Raw genomic sequence first — 16,200 nt, 5'->3', positions numbered from 1 at the left:
AGGTGGGTGGTCGAGACCAACTCTGACTGCCTGTCACTCTCTAGGTGTCAGAGCGCACTTGACACAAAGAATGGCGGCCGCCAAGGACTTCTCTCTAGGAGTTTCCCTGACAGACATCTGTGATATGGTAAGCTGGTCCTCTCCACACACATTTGTCAGCTTTTACAATTTAGACCTTGCTTCCTCCCCAGGTTCTCACACACTGGACAGGGATTTGTCATTCTGGTGCAGTGGGCATTCTCGTTGCCATAGTGTTTTGACGCAGCCCCAAGTTCCCTGAGGGGGAACTCATCAGCAGTGTTTCCACTACATTCATTCAGCCTTGGTGGGCCATCACACCAAAAATCATCCCCGCGTCAGCTGTTCTCAGTAACATCATAGCCACTCGCATCATTCACAGTCGGGTTATTAGAAGAGAACACAGAGCATGACTTGAATTTCAGCACGGGTTTGCAGCTATTAATAATAATTCTACTCAGAAGGTTCCGCGATTATATCGCGATGACAGATGACGCAATGTATCATATACACGTGTTTTTGAGTCTTGCTTATTTAAAGTGAAAGAGAACTCACACGTGCGCTCTTTTAGACCATTTTCTGTGAGCCCACAGATTGCGATAAACAGAGTGACAGCTTTTAAAGATTATTAAGGGAGTTTGCAAATGTGATATTGATTTAATACAAGTACAACAGTTCAATAAACAAGAAGTTAATATTAAGTGACTTACATTGTCTGAATATAACACTACTGCCTGATTTTGTGCCATTTCATCAAGGAAAATAGTTTCAACAGCTGAACCGCTGCGCATCTCTAAAAGCAAACACAGCTGTGTTTCATTCATGAATGAACTGCATGTTTTAACGAATCTAGTGAGTCAGTGATTCATGATTGCCCATTCATAAAGACAGTCATTTGCTTCATTCCTGAATTGAATAAGCCGTTTGAACGAATCAGTTGAATGAATGATTCAGTGATAAATTCAATTGCTCGCGGTTTTGATTTATTTTTAAAGTATAATTTCAGTTATTTAAATAATTTAATATTTCTATATTCTACATTGTATATTTAAAACATTAATCTCAACATGAATTTATTAATTTAATTGCACTCATGCCACCTCTGAGCCTCATTAAACGTACCTACACTTTTGTGTTCTTCTGTGCCACCTCTGTAGTACAAATTATTTTTATATTAATACTAATTTCATATGATTACTAACTTATTTTTATTATTCTACTTCTTATTATATTGTTTAAATTAGAAATTCTAAAAAGCTTATAAATATACATTTTTGAATTTGACATAGATGACATACTTTCAATAAAATTAGAAAAATGCCAAATGTAAAAAGAAAATGCCCCTGTAAATCACTTTATGGAGTCAAATATCACTTTTTTAATTATTGATCAGACGATGCTCCTAATCTTTTTTTTAAATTAGGAGGACAAGCACTCCTAAAAAGAAAAGTAAGCATAGAACCCTGTGTAACAGTATATTAGATCAGTGCATGAGGTCTTAAAGAGACAGCAGAAAATAAACCTGCTGCTGTCTGTCAATACTGTCTATTTATACAGTGAAGACTATCCAGTGTTATTTTACAATAAATTATTACAAATTTAATTTGTATTTTGTTTTTGTTTGTGCTATTGATTGTCATTAATTTATTTGTTCATATTTTATTATTTACTTGTCTTTTTTAGTTTTAAAAGAAACTTATTTTTTAGAATAAATTCAGTTCTGAGTGCACGATTCTTTGGTGGGGAGGGGGCGTGGCCCGTGGGAAATAGTCCTGCCGCCACAGCTGGAAAAATTCCTAGAGGAAACACTGATCAGCTTACACATGTAACCACGCTGCGTCTCTCTGCCATACTTCCTACATCCCTGTCAGTGCTACTTCAGCTATCAAAAGCTTACCAGTGCTGCTTTGGATACGCTCTAATGCTACCTGCTGGCTTACATCACCCAGCCTGTGATGTCTAGCTCCTCCATTGGACTGATTATACACGTGCTTCAGAAAGCAGTCACGCAGTGAGGCGTTCCCATAGCATTTCAATGCAGTGTCTCGTTCCCTTTAGGAAACCATAGTTACATGCTTAACCTGAGATGTTTTCATGTGGTGTTGATTTTTAAATGATTTTTTAAAATGCTGCTTAATCTAAGTACAGTTGATTTTTAAATTGATTTTTAAAAGTGCTGCATAATCAAAATAGCGTATGAAATATGCAACAAAGCAGAGCAGACGTGTTCATCATAAAGCAGAGATAAATGTGGATGATTTCAGATGAGTCTCTATGACTAAATGTCCACACTAGAACCACAGATTTTTCAGCCTACAAAAAATGGATCCCTCTAACCTTTTAACCCACTGAATTATGATCTGCTCAGTGTTTAATGACACTACTGTCTACACATTACACATTCAATGAAATATGATAGTCAGTGAACTCAAAACAAGAGAGAGTCCAGCTACAGACAATATAAATGCTGTAATGAAACGAGCATTCAACATTATTCCTGTGTTGAGTTATAACTGAGCCAATATATAGCTAATCTACACTTCCAAAAACTGACCAGTCAGTCAGTATTTGATATATACAGTGGGTACGGAAAGTATTTAGACCCCCTTAAATTTTTCACTCTTTGTTATATTGCAGCCATTTGCTAAAATAATTTAAGTTAATTTTTTTCCTCATTAATGTACACACAGCACCCCATATTGACAGAAAAACACATTTTTGCAGATTTATTAAAAAAGAAAAACTGAAATATCACATGGTCCTAAGTATTCAGACCCTTTGCTCAGTATTTAGTAGAAGCACCCTTTTGATCTAATACAGCCATGAGTCTTTTTGGGAAAGATGCAACAAGTTTTTCACACCTGGATTTGGGGATCCCCTGCATTCCTCCTTGCAGATCCTCTCCAGTTCTGTCAGGTTGGATGGTAAACGTTGGTGGACAGCCATTTTTAGGTCTCTCCAGAGATGCTCGATTGGGTTTAAGTCAGGGCTCTGGCTGGGCCATTCAAGAACAGTCACGGAGTTGTTGTGAAGCCACTCCTTCGTTATTTTAGCTGTGTGCTTAGGGTCATTGTCTTGTTGGAAGGTAAACCTTCGGCCCAGTCTGAGGTCCTGAGCACTCTGGAGAAGGTTTTCGTCCAGGATATCCCTGTACTTGGCCGCATTCATCTTTCCCTCGATTGCAACCAGTCGTCCTGTCCCTGCAGCTGAAAAACACCCCCACAGCATGATGCTGCCACCACCATGCTTCACTGTTGGGACTGTATTGGACAGGTGATGAGCAGTGCCTGGTTTTCTCCACACATACCGCTTAGAATTAAGGCCAAAAAGTTCCATCTTGGTCTCATCAGACCAGAGAATCTTATTTCTCACCATCTTGGAGTCCTTCAGGTGTTTTTTAGGAGAGGCTCACTAAGGAGAAGCTTCCGTCGGGCCACTCTGCCATAAAGCCCCGACTGGTGGAGGGCTGCAGTGATGGTTGACTTTCTACAACTTTCTCCCATCTCCCGACTGCATCTCTGGAGCTCAGCCACAGTGATCTTTGGGTTCTTCTTTACCTCTCTCACCAAGGCTCTTCTCCCCCGATAGCTCAGTTTGGCCAGACGGCCAGCTCTAGGAAGGGTTCTGGTCGTCCCAAACGTCGTCCATTTAAGGATTATGGAGGCCACTGTGCTCTTAGGAACCTTTTTGTAACCTTGGCCAGATCTGTGCCTTGCCACAATTCTGTCTCTGAGCTCTTCAGGCAGTTCCTTTGACCTCATGATTCTCATTTGCTCTGACATGCACTGTGAGCTGTAAGGTCTTATATAGACAGGTGTGTGGCTTTCCTAATCAAGTCCAATCAGTATAATCAAACACAGCTGGACTCAAATGAAGGTGTAGAACCATCTCAAGGATGATCAGAAGAAATGGACAGCACCTGAGTAAAATATATGAGTGTCACAGCAAAGGGTCTGAATACTTAGGACCATGTGATATTTCAGTTTTTCTTTTTTAATAAATCTGCAAAAATGTCAACAATTCTGTGTTTTTCTGTCAATATGGGGTGCTGTGTGTACATTAATGAGGAAAAAAATGAACTTAAATGATTTTAGCAAATGGCTGCAATATAACAAAGAGTGAAAAATTTAAGGGGGTCTGAATACTTTCCGTACCCACTGTAGATACTGTACTACATATTTAATTTTTAATTGAGCTTAATTGAGCTTTAAAGGGAAAATTGGTTTGCATCTTATTTGTTTGTATGAAAGTAAACATTTAGACAAAGTTCAATACAAACATGAAAAGGTCTCTGATTTCTGTAGCACAATAGCTATGCGTAACAAGAAATGTGACTGCAAATGTTTGAAAGAATCTATCTGAACATCACAATTATCCACAAGTAACCCACATCATTCCAGTCCATCAATTACCATCTTGAGAAGCCACAAGAAACATATCCATCATTAAGATGTTTTTAACTTCAAACCATTGCTTCTGGCTAAAATTTAAGCATATTTGTTTAGAGCTGTTTTGGACTGTTTTCACTTATAAACGGTGCTTGATCTGTGCAGATTTCTATTTATATTAAACATTTATCTATCTGGTCTCATGGCATAAATGTACCTGGGTGCACTTTTTAGCGAGACGCAAAATACGTACCAATAAGTACATATCACTGCAGTTTCCAAAAGACATGAACACTAGAGGCAGTAAAACTCCAACACCTTTTATTCCTTTTCACACAAATTTACAGAGTTTTGATTAATAAAGCGTAATTTTCGCACAATTACTTATATCATAGAATATATCAGAGAATGTTATGACTTCAAAACAATATTAATATGCTGGGAGATTTGAAAACTGATTTTTTTGAACGTTAGCATCACACATATCGAGCTTCATATCTATGGGTTTTCACAGACGGGTTTTCATATCTATAGGTTTGTTCGGTAGCTCACAGAGTACGGAGACGTACTTGAGAGGCGAGGAGCTCCGGTTTGAATCCTGGGTAACCATGGCTTGACAAAGCAGTTCAAATCTGCGTAAAAGGAAGTTGAAATTGCACGGTTGCATCTACAAATACGTTTTCATATCAGTTTTGCATTTGTTAACACTATCGGGTAGGTTTAGGGTTGGATTTGGTGTGGGCATATTTCCAACATGATACAGCATTAACTTTTAGTGATAGTCCCCAGATATTTGAATTCTGAACCGCCGCAATACGTACCTGAAGCAACATAATAAAAACACAGCAATACGAACCTATATCAACGTAATAAAAACGTGCCACGGTTCACATATTGAACCCGTGTTTTAGCGCCACTTAGTGGACATTTCTATTTGAAACTGCGGCGAAACGTGCAGTAAGGTTTGTAAAAACGGTGTTGCACAAAAAGTGCACAGAGGTACGTATTTTTATGAGACCAGTTTGACATTTATTCAGACTAAACCACCTTTTCACTAGAGGAAGTGTTATTAAGGATTATGGACTTATATTTTAGTTAAAACGCCAGAATGATGGATGCGTTTCCTACAAACATGCTTTTGGCTTCACAAGACATTAATTGATCATTTTGATGTTTTTATCAGCTGTTTGGACTCTCATTCTGACGGCACTCGTTCAAGGCTCAAGTGTAGTTTATTTATAGAGCCCTTTCCACTACAAATTAAACCAAAGGACTATACAGTAAAAAATAAAAGATAGCAACATCAAAGAGAAAATAATACAATATAAGACTTCGAAATTTTGACAATTAAAAGAAAGTACGTCTTCAAACAAGATTTAAAAATATCAATTGATGGTATACCTGGGATGTAAGGATATTAAAAAATCTCATGATACTATAATATTGCAATATAAAGTCCACAATACAATATTTATTGCGATATTTAAAAAAAAAAAAGAAAAGAAAAGACTAATGAAGAAATGAAAAAAATACAATTTTGTACAATTTAAAGTTAAATAATTCTATCTAATGCACTTGGAGAGTTAAAAATTAAGAGCTCCAACTCATGTTCCTAAGAAAACTTAAAAAGTCAGTGAATTGACTTGTACCTGAACTTTAAAGGGGACTCAACTCTCTTTTTATTTGTGATATACTGTCTCAGTCTAAATTACATTCACACTGGTGTTTTAGGAAGCCAAACAAATTAGAATATAATGATAACAACAATGACAGTAATAGCCATATATTGTAAAACAACTGCACTGTAAAATAAATGAAAATGAATATTTCATAAGTATATTATTTTTGCTTTAAACTACAGTAGGGAAATTACAATACTTCTTTCCCAATATATTTTGAATTTGGATTCAAATTTGGCTAGCTGTCAGCAATTCTTACTGCACTTTTAATCTTCTATTTTGACAGAAACGGCAGTAGAGCTTTTATTTTGAAGGAAAACTCCAGCTTCAGTGAAAATATGCTTACAAAAATGTGTCTCACTACAAATCTAGTAAAATGCTGTAATCATCTGTCACGAAAATAAAGCCTAACTGGTGGCCGTTGCGTTCCATGCGCTAAACTCACAGCACATGCAATAAACAAGTTTGTTGAGAATTAGTGAGGAGCCGTGCAGCTGCATTCTGGACCAATTACAATTTTGAAATAGGAGATTGGCTTACTCCCAAATAAAGTGCATTACAATAATTCAAGCAGGAGGAGACAAATGTGTGAATCACTATCTCAAGATCAGCAACAGACAAAAAAAGACTTCATTTTTGCAATAGTCTTCAATTGAAGAAAGCAACTTTTCACCGCACATTTGATCTGATCATCAAATCTTGGTGTAGAGTCAAATATTACATCCAGATTCCTTATCTGGGGCTGCACATTCACTGACTATGCACCTAAAACATATTTTATGTCACTGTCAACCTGATTTGGCCTAAAAATGATAAATCCAAAATTCTGTCATGAAACTCTAAATGGCACAGTCCGATAGGTCAAACTCAATCTGACATAATGACATCATTATCACATGGAGCAGCTGATTGGTTCTTTTTGTTTCAGCAGCCAATGAGCTTGCTGCTCAACATTTAAATACTTGGCTAGTGCTTGCTGTAGCAGTTGCAGCGCACTTCAGAAACATCTGAGATTAACACCTAAGTGAATGCTCTTTTACTCCATGTCGCTGTGCATATTGTGTGTTCTGCTGAATTAATTTCAAGATAAGCAACCATAAACACATTAACATTGTCATCTACATTACCATACCAATGCCTCCGAGAGTTGTCATGACAGAAGTTCAGATTTAGTTGCATTTAGCTAGGGACGATTTTGCTCTAACCAGCACTTCATCTCCACAATACGTAATAACAAAAATGAATGAGAAGTTGGTCTTCCTGGTTTAATAGGCAAATAAATCTGAATATCATCAGCATGAAGATGATATGACATGATGTGTTTTTTTTTAAAAACAAGACCTAAGGGCTGCGAGAATAAAGAAAACAAAATAGGCCCCAAAATGGAGCCTTGAGGAACTACACAGTTAATAGAAACAGCAGAGGATGAGAATTCCCCAACTGTCACTGAAAAGGATCTTACCTTCAAATAAGAAGAAAACCATTTTAAAACAGTCCCTCTCAGACCCACAACATGCTTTAAGTGCTCAATGAGAATATCATGATCTATTAAATCAAAAGCTGCACTAAGGTAGAGCATAATTAAAGCTCCTCGACTGCCTGAATCCCCAATGAGTAACAATTCATTGGTAGCCCTTATTGGTATTTTTACATTTTTAATTTTGGTAATTTTAATTCATTGCAGAGAATCCATTGATGAGCAAGTGATGGAATGCTACATTTCTCCAAATTTGTTCCCATCTGAGGGTGAGCCATCCCTTTTTGAGGGAACTCTTCCTTTTAATTGATTTCCAAATGACTTGCAGTTTTATCAATCGCATGCAATGTTGCTGAATCAAGATATCTTACCTTCACCGCAGTCCTTTCCATGATAGCCGGTTTCAGAACAGTCACACGTAGGCTCATTATTGACAACACTGCATACACCTCCGTTTAAGCACATGTTGTGTGAGCCACAGAGGTCAGCGCTTACCCCGGCACTGTTAATGATGACAGGCTCTGAACTGTTGACTTTCAAGTCTGTTATCCAGCCCATAAAGGCAGTGTGATCCTTCACAGTGTCCGATGTCAGCTGTAAAGACATCAATCTTAGTTCTGGTGGAATCCCTCCTAAGAACAAGTGACTGAAGACAGTCATATCCCGCCTTTTAGACTTAACCTCCTGCCACTTTATTTCTTTGTCAACGATGAGGGTAGTGTTTCTGAAGTTCCTCCTGATTGTGACTTCATGCCACTGGTTGTCACTGATGACAACATCTGAAAGTATGGAAGCAGGTTCAGCACAGAAAATAGAAAAGCGTAATCTGAGTTTCCCCTCTTGTATGTGCAGCTCGAGGAAATCGCAGAAGCCTTCATCATCAAAGTACACCAGAAGTCCCTTTAAATTCTTGGTTTTCATGCTGAAGCTCATCTCGCTCTCACAGCAAGCGTTCCACATGGGGAACGAGGCCCACTGTCCCTCTGCGCCAGTAAACCGGAGACTAGCTCCAGCATCCACAGCACATACAACCAGTCCAATCCAGAGGAGATGGGCACCATGTCGCATTTGAAGAATCATAATGTAGTCAGGCTGAGTTTATAATAATCTTAGTAAGATTTTGAATGGACAAAATACAATAGTGACCACAATTTCAAAATCACATAAACCACCTGACAGTCTCTCTCAGGATGTTTCAAGATCTATAGAGACCATTCCACAGCTTTTCTCCTCATGTCATCAACCTTATTTTTGCTCTGCATTTTATTTTTTTTCAATTATCATCCACGCTTTGCCATATCCACAGTGTTCAGTGTGATCCATTATGTTACTTTTTGTCTGAAACTGTGGTTTTGACCATAAGTGCTTTAAAGGGTTAAATCCTCTTTCAACAGAAGCAGGCAGCAGACGTCATCTCTGATCCCTCAACATACGGCCATTGACACTGGAGAAAAAACAAAACACAATAACAGTTCATCTGACAGTCGTTCTGACATCCTAAGGAAGAATTAGTTGCTTACAGAAGTGTTTCCCATCCCTTTTCCTGGAGGCAGACCAGTGGTACACATTTTGGATGTCTCCCTTATCTGACTCATCTCTTTCAGCTTTTGGAGTTGAATCAAGTGTTAGGAATTGAAAAGAGTTAGAAAATGCGTAGTGATGGCTTGCCTCCAGAAACAGGGTTGGGAAACACTGACTTACACAAATCCTAGACAAATATGACTGTTTTACAATTGCTTATTATACCTGACAGTGAGTGGCCTTCACTGCAGAACAACAGGCGCTTTTTTTATGTTTTTTTTGTTTTGTTTTTTTTACTGAAGCGAAGCGACTGAACTGAAGTGTTTGCCAGTATTTGCATAAAAATACACAGGTCAAGGCAAGTTGTCCCATTTATATCAAGGAAAATAATAACAGACTTTATTTGTTGTCATTTCATGAATTATAATGTAATTACAAAGGTTTAATATTTCTGTAAAACATTCTCTGTTTTTCTTTTTTTTTTTCATAATTGCTTTACTATGTACATTTAAATGGTAATTAAATACAAGAGCATATTTTAAATACAGGTATGTCATAGAAGTACGTTTTTCACGTCATACCAAGGTGTAATTACTGTCAATAAACACCAGATGACCCCTTTCCCCCCAGAGTGTGACAACATGCCCCACTACAGGTTCAATGTGTAATTAACTGAACTTTTTTTCTTTTTCTTTTTTTTTCCATGGGAAAAACAGTGGAAATGTCTGATTGTAAACAAGACTTTAATGCAAGGGGGAAAAACACACCTAACCTAATATTTACTGGAGTAAGAAATTTGACAACTATCACTATCTCTTTTATATATTTAATAATCTTTATTGGCTACATCACGTATTAGAACATCAACATCGTTACCCATAAGGACTGATTCTTGTATGTCTCAACGACAATAAATGAAGTCTAAAGCAATACAGCAATCCAGCGTTCTGGATAACACGTTAAGGGCGTTTGGGTTCGATTGTTATGTTTGCGTGTACGACGACCTTATATAGTTCATAAACCACAAGTGCACAAGCTCATCCTTTCATTTTCAGACAGGTTCGATAGTAAGACACTAAGATTAAAACAGAGATGTGCGATGCATGTCTGTCTGTTTGTCTTGAATGAAGCTCCAGATGTAATCGCTGCGATCAGAGGTGATACGCCCCATACGCAGCTCGAGAACTCCCACATGAGCTCATCTTCTACAGAACAACGTATTAAAGCCCTTCGTGTTGCATATTATAAATCTTTTAAAGCACGTATGTCCTCAAACAGCATTAATCGAGCTCACCTGAATCCACTGAGAAAAGAGCAGCAAACGATCCATTCGGGCAAAACCGAAACTATATTCATCATCATTGCACGAGCGCATCTGGAGTGTTAATGAACGCTGATTCTGTGAATAAAATGTCTCGATGTGCATCTATGGGATTTCTGCAGAATAGACTAGTATACACAACACATACACAGAGCCGTTCGAAATGATATGAAAATCGGTTTACCCAACACGCCGTGGCTCTCGTCGACTGATGAAAACGGTAGTTTGAGTAAGTTATGGAGGTAAAGCTGTGATGTGCAGGCTGTAGCGCTGACACACACCGGGTCACGTGACGCGGCTCTGGCTCTGCAGCATCTTGGACAATTCAGTCAATGCAAAGCCCGCGATGATGTCAATTAGGCCTACTATCGTGCTTAAATCGCTATAATGTTCAGCATTGACCTAACAGCGCGCTGCTGACAGCATTATAATTAACCCAACGGAAACTGTCAAATATTATTATTATTATTATTATTATTAAAATAATAATGGGAATTATAACAAACAAACAAAAATAAAATAAATAAATAATATTACAGAATAACCTAAGTATGTTTTAGAATGATAAGGAAAATAATTATTATTCATTCTGTCCATTTGTTAATCTCTGTTAAATTAATATAGTTGTCTATTCACTCTTGCTGGACTGTAAATTAATTAAACTTGCACACAAACAGCACACTCGTCGAGGGATTCTACTTATACTCACCTCACAAACTCATTCTGGAGTCTTGCCTTCACAAGTTTATGTGACCCTGCCTCTCCCACACAGTATTTCCATCCTCTGTGGATGTTATGGAAGCAGAATAATGACAATAGTTTTTGAAACATAAATCATGCTGAATTCCACAGAATCAAAAAAATTGCATTGCAATTAACAGTGCTTGCATTTTAATGCCTTGTATTTCCAGGGCTTGCATTTTTAGCAGGGGCGGCTGATCTATTATGGGCGCTGGGGCGCCGCCCCTCCTACCAAGTAAAAAAATAAAAAAATAAGTTTGAAAAAAACGTACGTGTTTTTCACATTAGAATGGGGGAGGGCTTTTGTCTGCCAGCTTCATCATGTGCCGCATAACATCATAAATGTGTAGTTTTATGCTCGGGGCGCCGAGAAAGGGCGCCCACGCTATCTAACCAATGGAGCGCTGATATGCTATAAAACGTCAATAAATATGATCAATTCAACCAATCAGTGACGCGCAGTATTAATTCTCCGATGGGCGCTTTGCCTCTGCGCCCATCGGAGAATAACATGAGTTTGGTGTGGTCACGTGGCAGTGAGATTCTAGTTGACAATGGCGCCGGTGTCACACGAGAAAGAGACCGTGCAATCTCTTCTTCAAACTCCGTTTGAAAGAAGACCACTGGCTGAAAAACAAAAAATAAAAGAAATGGGACCGGACCAGCCACAAATTAACATCAGACAGCAGGTGAAAGACAAGGAAGCGTCTTATACTAGAGGCTTTTCGCGGACATGGTACACTAGGAAGCCGTGGCTAACCGGCTGCGGAGTAACTAACTCGCTGTTTTGCTTCCCTTGTTTGCTTTTTAAAACTGCAGCGACCGATCGAGCCTGGTGTGAAAACGGTGTTCAGGACCTGAAACATTTATCGGAAAAAATAAAAAAACACGAACACACAAAGATGCATATGGACAACTGCCTGAAATTTGCGTTGCTGGGGAAGGCTAACATTGCTACTCAGTTGGATGATGGCCATCGGCTTTGTATAAGAAGGCACAATGAGGAAGTGGACAAGAATCGATATATTCTTTCTAAACTGATTGACTGTGTAAAATTTTGTGGTGCCTTTGAATTGGCTTTGCGTGGCCACGACGAGACTGAAGCCTCTGAAAACCCAGGAATTTTTAGGGGCCTTGTTAACTTCGCCTCGTCGTTGGACGCTGCTCTGAAGGAGCACTTGGAGGGAGCTACTGTGTTCAGAGGTACGTCCAAAACGATTCAGAATGAGCTGCTGGACTGTATGCTGACTGTTGTTAAGGAGTACATTCACGAGGAGGTGACTGCGGCTGATTATATTGCCATTCAAGCCGATGAAACATCTGACGTGTCTGTCCAGTGCCAACTTGCCCTTGTACTTCGCTACATCGACCGCTACAACGTCATTCAAGAGCGCTTTTTTGAGTTCATGCCGATTGAAAACGCGAATGCTGAAAACATCGCTCAAGCACTTTTGGAAAGGATGAGTGCATTGATCCCACCCAAAGACAAGACAAAATTAATAGCTCAAGTTTATGACGGAGCGGCGTTATGCGGGGTGCCACTGGAGGAGTTCAGCGTAAAGTGATGGATGTGTATGAAAACGCACACTACGTACATTGTTACGCACATCAGCTCAATCTGGTAATGCAGCAAGCCACCTCAAAGATACCCAAAGTCTCCACATTTTTTTCGGAGCTAGGTGGATTTTGTGCATTTTTTTCAAGGTCGCCCAAACGGACCAGCGTGCTTGATGATGTTGTTGGCAGCAGACTTCCGAGAGCGTGTGCAACAAGATGGAACTTTCACAGTCGCTCAGTGAACACTGTATATGAGCACAGGGATGATCTTCTTAAGTGTTTTAAGACCATTCAGGACTCTGGGAACTTTGATGCTGTGACTGTGAGAGAAGCAGGAGGGTTTGTGAGGATGCTGGAGGATGGTACATTTTGCTTTTTTCTCCAACTATTTCACAAAATCATGCCACACGTCGACATGCTCTTTCAGCAGCTTCAGAAACGAAACATTGACCCCATCTTCATCAAAGCTGCCATCTCTAAGTTTGCCGACAGCATTAGAAACATCAGGTAAATGTGAAAAATCTGTGTGAAAAATCATAGAAATAACATGAATGCAGAATAATGTAGTATTAATCAATTGTTTTATGTTTAAACAAGGTCTTCCATATTCACTGTGCAAGAGGAGATTCCAGCTGCCAAGCGACAGAGGATACTGGGGCCCGCAGAACAACATCGGATTGCTATTGAGGTACAGCTTATTTCACTTTCATAGGCCTCTTGTGCTCTAGTCTACAATAGTGCTTCACAAACTGCTGCATGGTTACTGGTGCCACTCAAAGGTCCTCTGTTGTTATATATAGTTTTTAATTTTGTGTTATGTTTGGAGCAGTTACTAATGTTTTGCAAATCAAATTCACTTTATCCGTTAGGGACTTCATTTGCTGAGAAAGTGCCACTACAGATAAAAACATAGCACATGTAAATTCATGTATGTTTCGTTCAGTCGTTTTTTGAATTAATATTGAAAGTAGAAAAATGAGAAAACGGTTCCTTTTTCGTTTTTTCATTTTCTACACAAAAACGAAAAACAAGAATTCAGCTGGGTTTTTCGTTCTCAGTTAGAAAAATGAATAAACAGTTGGAATATTCGATTTCTACACGTGGGCGGGAATTAAACGCCCCTTTCCTCTGATTTGTCAGCCGAAGATCAAACTGTTCCGCCATCAGTTCTTCCTCAATTCTGCACAGCAGAATAAGAGTCCTCCGTTGTGCGGATTCTTAACGCATTTATTGCAACTACATTTAATCTTTTTCTCATCAAACAACCAGACTAACGAATGTCTCGACACAACCCGTACCGGAGAATAGACTAGATAGGGCTTTCTTCTGTGTAGTTAAATGTAGTTGCAATAAATGCGTTAAGAATCCGCACAACGGAGGACTCTTATTCTGCTGTGCAGAATTGAGGAAGAACTGATGGCGGAACAGTTTGATCTTCAGCTGACAAATCAGAGGAAAGGGGCGTTTAATTCCCGCCCACGTGTAGAAATCGAATATTCCAGCTGTTTATTAATTTTTCTAACTTGTTTTTCGTTTTTGTGTAGAAAATGAAAAAACGAAAAATGAACCGGTTTCTCATTTTTCTACTTTCAATATTAATTCAAAAAACAACTGAACGAATCATACACGGATTCATGTACATTACAATCATTTTATTTGGGATTTCCTCCTAATCTCAATTCACCAATGATTTAGTTCTATTGTAGATAGTTTTGGTTTAGACAACAGTATTTCATACCTGATTTTTGCATTATTGTGACATAATTGAATAAAGTTCTATGTATAGCAATTAATATGTTATTTATTTTCTATGTTTTACAGGTGTGTGATACCATCTGGGCTCAGACAAAGGAGCGCTTTGCGTTCACTGGGCACCTTGTGAGTTCAACACTGCTGCATGGAGAGCTGTTCTCACAGCATGCTAAAACCTTTCCAAGTGCTGCATTGAATGCCACCGTGGAGGCCTATCCGATGCTGAACAAGGCTAGACTGAAGACAGAACTATCCTTGGTCTATGAAAACCCGGTGTTTGAAAAGTGTAGTGGTGCAGTGCCTCTGTATCAGTTTTTTATGGAGAACAACCTTCAGTGCACATTTTCAGAAACTGTTAATCTTCTGAAAATCCTTATCACTACTCCAATGACATCAGCAGAATCTGAAAGATGCTTCTCCACTCTAAAAAGAATCAAAACGTTCCTAAGGAGCACAATGTCTCAAGAAAGACTGAATGCCCTTGCCATGCTTTCTATGGAGAAAAAGATTGTGAAAGACATGCCCAACTTCAACAACAAAGTTATTGATAGGTTTGCAACCCAGAAAGAAAGGAGAGCCAAATTTCTTTACAAGTGACTGCATAATCATCTCAGCTGCTTCTCTCCATCAGGCACTCAGCATCTCCTCTGCTCCTCCAGAGACACAACAGCATCTCCTCTGCTCCTCCAGAGACACAACAGCATCTCCTCTGCTCCTCCAGAGACACAACAGCATCTCCTCTGCTCCTCCAAGCACTCAGCATCTCCTCTGCTCCTCCAGAGGCACTCAGCATCTCCTCTGCTCCTCCAGAGGCACTCAGCATCTCCTCTGCTCCTCCAGAGGCACTCAGCATCTCCTCTGCTCCTCCAGAGACACAACAGCATCTCCTCTGCTCCTCCAGAGGCACTCAGCATCTCCTCTGCTCCTCCAGAGGCACTCAGCATCTCCTCTGCTCCTCCAGAGACACAACAGCATCTCCTCTGCTCCTCCAAGCACTCAGCATCTCCTCTGCTCCTTGATGCTGAGTGCATCAAGGATGCTGTTGTGTCTCTGGAGGAGCAGAGGAGATGCTGTTGTGTCTCTGGAGGAGCAGAGGAGATGCTGTTGTGTCTCTGGAGGATTTTGATGGGTTTTTTTTGTCTGTCTTAGAGGTGGTTTGCTGTACGATTCATGATGTGAACACTGGAGACAATGTATAGCATTTTTTATTGACTTGCTCACCATTACAATTGGTATTGCACAGTCTTCTTCATCTAGTGGTTACTCCATGTAATAACAGCGACTATTGACCTCTTTGTGTTTATTGAATATTGACGCAAATTACAGCAATTATAAGTTCACCTTGTATGACTTGGTTTCCAATGAATCTCAAATTGGCACATCTTTCTGTCTTTGAAAGAACAATATTTGAAATCTACAAGGACATTCTAAATTCATACTTTAATAATTACATTAGATGCTATTTGTTTTTAAATCGTTACTTTGGTGTTAATGTAATAAATAAACAGCAGAAATTGTTCAATTGTTCAATTGTTAAAATAAAAATTTTAAAACCACATTGTCCCTCAGCCCCCCCTACTTTTTCCATCACCAGCCGCCACTGATTTTTAGGTCCTGAAATTTAACATAGTTGGTTATTTAAGCTGTGAATATTTCAATTCAAAATATTTCACACACATTTTCATAATTAAAAATTCAATAATTCATATTCACCTTCCAGAATTCACTTCCAAAATATTCAATCTG

General features: G+C 39.0%; 2 protein-coding genes across 2 annotated transcripts in view; one reads left to right on the top strand and one right to left on the bottom strand.

Moving 5' to 3' along the window:
- nrxn1b (neurexin 1b) overlaps positions 1-8,648 on the bottom strand; it is a 159,830-nt gene extending 151,182 nt beyond the window's left edge. Inside the window, exon 1 of the mRNA XM_058795417.1 lies at positions 7,934-8,648. Coding sequence (XP_058651400.1) covers positions 7,934-8,642 — 709 coding nt within the window. The 5' untranslated portion in view covers positions 8,643-8,648. The remainder of the gene's footprint in view (positions 1-7,933) is intronic.
- A 4,046-nt stretch (positions 8,649-12,694) lies between these two features.
- Positions 12,695-15,114, top strand: LOC131552659 (uncharacterized). The gene is made up of 3 exons (XM_058796577.1): positions 12,695-13,209; positions 13,300-13,390; positions 14,524-15,114. The coding sequence occupies exons 1-3, from the start codon at positions 12,710-12,712 to the stop codon at positions 15,049-15,051; spliced, it is 1,119 nt and encodes a 372-aa protein (XP_058652560.1). The 5' UTR covers positions 12,695-12,709; the 3' UTR covers positions 15,052-15,114.
- Positions 15,115-16,200: the final 1,086 nt, after the last annotated feature.

The sequence above is a fragment of the Onychostoma macrolepis genome, chromosome 13 (genome assembly GCF_012432095.1).
Source record: "Onychostoma macrolepis isolate SWU-2019 chromosome 13, ASM1243209v1, whole genome shotgun sequence".
Classification (NCBI taxonomy): Eukaryota; Metazoa; Chordata; class Actinopteri; order Cypriniformes; family Cyprinidae; genus Onychostoma; species Onychostoma macrolepis.
The sequence above is the reverse complement of the archived record's forward strand: the minus strand, read 5'-3'. Positions and strand labels throughout refer to the sequence as shown.